General features: G+C 38.4%; 1 protein-coding gene across 1 annotated transcript in view; it reads left to right on the top strand.

Moving 5' to 3' along the window:
- Positions 1 to 6,000, top strand: part of LOC104865393 (nesprin-1) — a 176,103-nt gene that overhangs the window by 13,032 nt on the left and 157,071 nt on the right. The window contains exons 9-12 of the mRNA XM_033763163.1: positions 1,171 to 1,323; positions 1,872 to 2,054; positions 3,253 to 3,390; positions 5,789 to 5,974. Coding sequence (XP_033619054.1) covers positions 1,171 to 1,323; positions 1,872 to 2,054; positions 3,253 to 3,390; positions 5,789 to 5,974 — 660 coding nt within the window. The remainder of the gene's footprint in view (positions 1 to 1,170; positions 1,324 to 1,871; positions 2,055 to 3,252; positions 3,391 to 5,788; positions 5,975 to 6,000) is intronic.

Here is a 6,000-nt window from a genome sequence, read left to right on the forward strand (position 1 = left end):
AATAGTGAATTTTTAGGACTGTCTGGGTGGCTAAATTCCAAAGCCATTAAAATTTATTTAAAACTATTCTATCTGGGAAAAAGAGATATTACAGACTAATTTGAAACCTGGGCCAGAAATGGAAAATACACATTATAAAATTCATACACATAATGCTGTACTCTTTAGACTCTTCAAAGGAAGACAAAAGTGTTTTTAAAAAAATCTCATCAAAATATGACTGTACTGTACCATGATTTTGATTTAGAATAATATATACTATATTGTACTTTAATTATTATATATACCATTTTTAGTCTTAGATATTGGAAGGTCCATCAAGAAGTTAAATCTTTTTTTAAAATATTCAAATTTAGATTATCTTTGTCTCTGGCTATGATTTCCTATAATGCAGTTATTCATATGCATTTCAGTTACTTTGGCTTTCAATTCAAGGTGCTATAAGCCAACAAAGTACTGTTTTAATAGTGTGTGTCCTCCCTACAAAAGAATTTTTTAACAGCCTTTCACGTAGATAAAGAAAGAAAATCTTTCTCCTCTTTATCATCTTGTTTTCAGTTTATTTTAAACAAATATATGAAAGTTTGCTATCAAATCAGACCTAGCACATTAGAAATCTGGTAGATGTCAATTCATCCTTTTCACTTTCCTTCCCCTTGGATGCACCTCATATTTGTTAGCTCTCCTTTTGTGATGTAATCGGAAAGTTAAGGAAAGAGTTAGCAAATCATTAACAGACAATTACAAAAAGCTGCTTGGAAACAAATGCCTGTGCCTCCAACTCTCTGGTGGGAGGTTTTCTCTTCTATTCGGGCAAAGCAAAACCTAAAAAGGAATTTGTACACTCAAGGTGACAAAGTAAGTAGAGAAGGTGGGATTCAGCTGTCTGTGTAGGCTTCCATATACTAAAATATTTTGTAAATATTTGATAAATGAATCATGGTACATATGCCGGTTGTTTTCTGGATGGGCCAACAGCAGAAGGAAGTGTGTAGGGACAGTGGTAAGTAAGGCTGCCTCAGCAGCCAGGGAGCTTACAGCTGCTTTGACTCATCAGTGTCAAAACAGCGCTGTCCACTAAAATGCCTTTAGTCAACATCATTTGAGATTTTAGTGCCTGTTATCCAGTGTTAACGATTGTTGGTTTTGATGTTGTCACTGATTATTTAGATCCAAGAAAAAGTAAAGGAAATTGAGCAGAGCAAGGCCACGAGCCAGGAATTCAGCCGGCAAATTCAGAAAGTGGCCAAAGATCTCACTACAATTTTAACGAAGCTGAAAGCAAAAACTGATAATTTAGTTCAAGCTAAAACTGCTCAAAAGGTAAGGAGGAAGGAGTCAGTTTTATTTGGGGATAGAGAAAAAAAAACTTTCTTTGCAAACTTCACTAAGACCCAGCAGTAAAAGCAGTAAGGACATTCATAAATGTGCTGGTGATAGCATGAGCCCTATTTACATAATTACATTAATCATGAAATGTATTCATAAATGCTAATGTAAATGTCAATGACAGTGTATGAAAAGATTAAATGGTGACAAGCTCATAAACATAAGTTTCTACATTCCAAAGTGAGTCATGGTTTTGGTAATGAATCTGTGTTAACCCCACTGATGAGTTAAGTGAGTAGTCTATTTAGGTAGGGAAGAAGGAAAACGTGAGCCCTCTCACTCAGGAAATAAACACCAGGACTGCAACGTACCCCGCTTTGCCTCTCCAATCCAAAACACACAAAAATACATCAAAAGAAAATTGTGTTTTGTAATATTTGGCTTTTATAAAATATATGTAAAATATAACCCTCCTGATCATAGAAAATGTAGAGAAACTTATTTTCTACAGTCTAATGTTCTTTTGTTGGATGACCATCTAGGTCCTGGGAGAGGAATTAGATGGCTGTAATTCAAAGTTAATGGAGTTGGATGCAGCAGTACAAAAATTCTCAGAACAGCATGGCCACCTGGGCAAGCCCTTGGCCAAGAAGATAGGAAAACTCACTGAGCTTCAGCAGCAGACTACTCGTCAGGCTGAGAATCGGCTCTCCAAGCTCAATCAGGTCTGTTTTCCAGGCTAGCTAGTGGTCAAAATGTTTGAAGGCAGAAATTTTAAGCGTCTGCCTTTCTCCTGAAAATAAATAAAAGGATGATATTGGCAATGATGGTTTATTTCATACCATGCTTGTGCTCCTAAGATTTATAGGTAAACCTGTATTTATTTCATAGCTAATAACATTATAAATTCACTGACAAAGATTGTTATACAAGTGGACCTAGGGGGAAATAGTTCATAAACTGGAGTATTTTGTAAAATGAATACTCATCCATTAATAAGTTTTATGAAATCGGTGTGAGACAAATTTGGACACCTTCAAGTAAGGTGTGCGTGCGTGTGTGTTTGCTTAGTGGACCACTAGAATATTAGTGTGTTAGCTACTTCCTGTCCTTTCCTGCCCCTGGCATGAAATACCCAACACCCAGATCTTCAGAGAGGAGAGATTTATTTTAGTTTGTAGTTTGCAGAGTAGTCAGTCCATGCTTGGTTGGTTCCAGAGAAGAAACAACGTAGCAAAAGGGAATGGGGAGGAAAAGCTGTGGAGGAAAAGCTGTTTAATCCACGACAGCCAAGAAGCAAGAGAAAGAGAATGAAGGAGCTGGGGACAAGAATGCACCCTGCCAGGTCCGCCTCTTCCGACCAGGCCCTACCACCTAATAGCACAGTCAGCCATGAACTCATCCACGGATTCATCCATGGATGACAACACTCCCACAGCTCCTCACCTTCTAAAACCTCCGCTTCTGAACTCATGAGACTTTCGAGGGTCCTTTCAGACCTAAACCATAATATGATTGTAGATCTGAATTTACAAATTGATTCAGTATTATTTGTATACTCAGAGTCACATTAAAATCAGGAATTGGTAACCAATATATATTGAAACCTGGCATGCTATGATCCCCACCTGTCACCTCCTTATCCAGTGGATTGTGGCAAAGGACTAGAAAGGAGCTAGATAGATAAATCAAATAAGAGTGGAGAATAAGTAAAGAGAAATTATTCAAGCATATTAAGAGCTTAGATTTTTCTCTTAAAGTCACTGGGAAACCTTTGATGGCCCTTCAACAGGGAAATGAGTTTTCATGATCCCTTTCAATATCACAGGTCAACCCCTGGGATTGTTGTATCCAGAGAGATCAAAGACTGATTTCTAGCTCAGGAGACAGAGTTTACATTCATGAATGTTAATGATTTTTCAGGCAGCATCACATTTAAAAGAATACAACGAAATGCTTGAGTTGGTTTTGAAATGGATTGAGAAAGCTAAAGTCTTGGTACGTGGAAATATTTCATGGAATTCTGCAAGCCAACTTCGGGAACAGTACATTTTGCATCAGGTAACTTTAGGAAGAACAGTTTGCAAAGAGTAATAAAAAACAATATGGCTGACACAAAATTTAGAAGGTCGTGATGTGAAATTTTTGTTGGTACCAGTTCAAAAGATTCCTGAGTGTTCTGGCTTGACAGAAAGTAGCTACCCATAATGTTTTATGAGATTGTGTATAAACTACTATAATACTTTCCATTTTCCCTAGACCTCCTTTTCCTTAAGACCAAAAACAATCATCCCTACATGACTATTTTTTTCAAGTTCTGTGAAACAATTATATGCAGGAAGTTCTCTAAAGTGATTCATGAAAGATTATAGGCTCCACATCACTCAACCCGAGAGATGTGTGATTTGGAGCAAAGTATTTTGCCTCTTTTTATTCTGCCTTCTCATTTCTAAGGTAAGGGAGTGAACAGTAGTCCCACGTCAGACTCAGGAGGATCAAATGGCTTCATGTATTTCCAAACATCTGGCAGAAGCAGGTGCTCCCAAGGAGTTCCGTGTCTCCTTCCCCTCAGCCTTGTGCCAGGGCTCAGTGAGCCGTCCACAGGAAGTCAGCGTCAGCTGGAACAAACAACGGGTCCACATCACATGGTGGCCGTGTTACTTCATTTCCTCTGAAGTTATGTGACAAAAATACTCCTTCTACTTTGCTTGTACTACCCAGGAAATTATTTCATGCTTTCATAATTGAGATTTGAATTAGATACAGACATCGAATAGGCTAGTTATCTGGCAGCAAAATATAGAGTGACTTTTCTTTAGATTACACAGATATCCTCAAGTATTTTGGATTTTCTCTCTTGTATGACTTCTGTGTACCTTTTAAATTAATCCTTTTATATTCCACTTGACGGAGTCCTAGACCAAATCTGTACTGTGCTCTTTCTGGAAAGCTTGGACAGTGCCTAACATTTCCCATGCATTCACAATCTTCTTTTTCTAATCATTCTTTGGCCCCACTCCTAAGATACCTTTCTTAAACAACTTCAATTGTTTGGTGCAACATATGCTTAGACAGTGACAGACTGACTTACCTTCCAATTGACTTGTAAACAGTGAAAATGCGTCCAACCTCAGTAAAAAATAAAAAATAAACACTTCAGGAAAAAGGAAAGTTGTAACTGTTGAGTTAATACTGTTTTTTAGACGCTTATACTTATGTGAGAAAATAATTAGTAAACTATATGATGATTGTCAAAAATGTTACTACACTGACTTGATCATACTTTCTGAACTCATTGCTAATGCTGTAATCTAAAATGTAAAAAGAAAAATTTATCTAGTATTAAAACTGTAGTGAGGGCCAGCGATTTAGCTCAGTAGTTCTGAGTTTGATACCCAGTACCAAATTAATTAATTAATTAATTAAAAATAAAACTGTAGTGAAATTTTAAAGACAGTTTAAATGTCAAATAACATTTCTCAGTAAATACTTGGTTTTTTCTCAGTAAATATTTGTGTATAATACAGTCCGTTTTTATTTTGTTTTTTGCTTTGTCTTTGCCATGCTCAGAATTAAACCCAGGGCCTTTATTCTTAGCACATTACCAATGCAGTATGAGCAGTGCAGAGAGAGAGAGAGGGCAGAGGAAGTATTCAACCCAGATGTCCTGTATTAGTAAATAGGCAAGGCTACTTAGGGAAAGGTGACCCAGGGCTGAGTCCTGAAAAGCACTGCAGCCCACTTGTGGAATTTGCTTTAGACAAAAGCACATTATCTTGGTAAAATCTTAGCAGTAAGAGTGCAGGTACTCTGATGTCCTAGAAAGCTGGAAAGAGGGATCGGTGATAAGAACAGAGAGATTAGGAAGACAGAAACAATGAAAGCCTGTTCCAAATGTGGACATTATCCTAAAGTCACTGAAACCTGCAAGTTAGAAGTTCAGGCTGGTAGTGTAAGAAAAGGAGCCCCACAGCCAGTAGAAAGCAGATTACTGACGGTAAGACCATAGCAGAAGGGTTTCCATACTCAAGACTGCTCTCCGTAGAAAACGCAAGTCCTCTCTTTGGAGAAAGAAAAGACAAAGTCACGGCCTATGAGGGAGCTAGAACTCTTGATTGGGAGGTGGTTGGATGAGAGTGAACGAGAGAATGGCATTCAGGACAATTCCCAGGTTTTTGTGACTTGGAAGCTGGGAGATTGAGCACGCTGTGGAGCACAGGGGCACGTGGCTTCAGTAAACTGTTAAAGTGTCCTGAATTTTTGTTTATTTTTCTGTGAAATGGGAAAACAGTGGGTAACTACCAGGTGGAAGCGGGTGCAGGGGTGTGGATGCAGGGAGCGTGAATTGTAGCTTAGTCCTCTCTACCCCTCCCAAGATGGGTGCTCTTTACACCATACCCTGTTGGTGGCTTACACCCCACGCCCATACACCTAACAATGTCACGACAATTCACTTCAGACCCTGCTAGAAGAATCTGAAGAAATTTACAGTGATCTGGAAGCAATGTCTGAGAAGTTACAGCATCTTAGGAGTGTGTACTATACAGAGAAGATGTCTCAGCAAGTGGCAGAACTGGGACGAGAGACTGAGGAGCTGCGGCAGGTGATCAGAATCCATATGCAGAGCCTCCAAGATGCAGCCAAGGTAAAAAAAAAAAAAAAAAAAAAAAA

This window comes from Fukomys damarensis, unplaced genomic scaffold (genome assembly GCF_012274545.1).
Source record: "Fukomys damarensis isolate Sample0158 unplaced genomic scaffold, DMR_v1.0_HiC HiC_scaffold_14, whole genome shotgun sequence".
In the NCBI taxonomy this organism is placed as follows: Eukaryota; Metazoa; Chordata; class Mammalia; order Rodentia; family Bathyergidae; genus Fukomys; species Fukomys damarensis.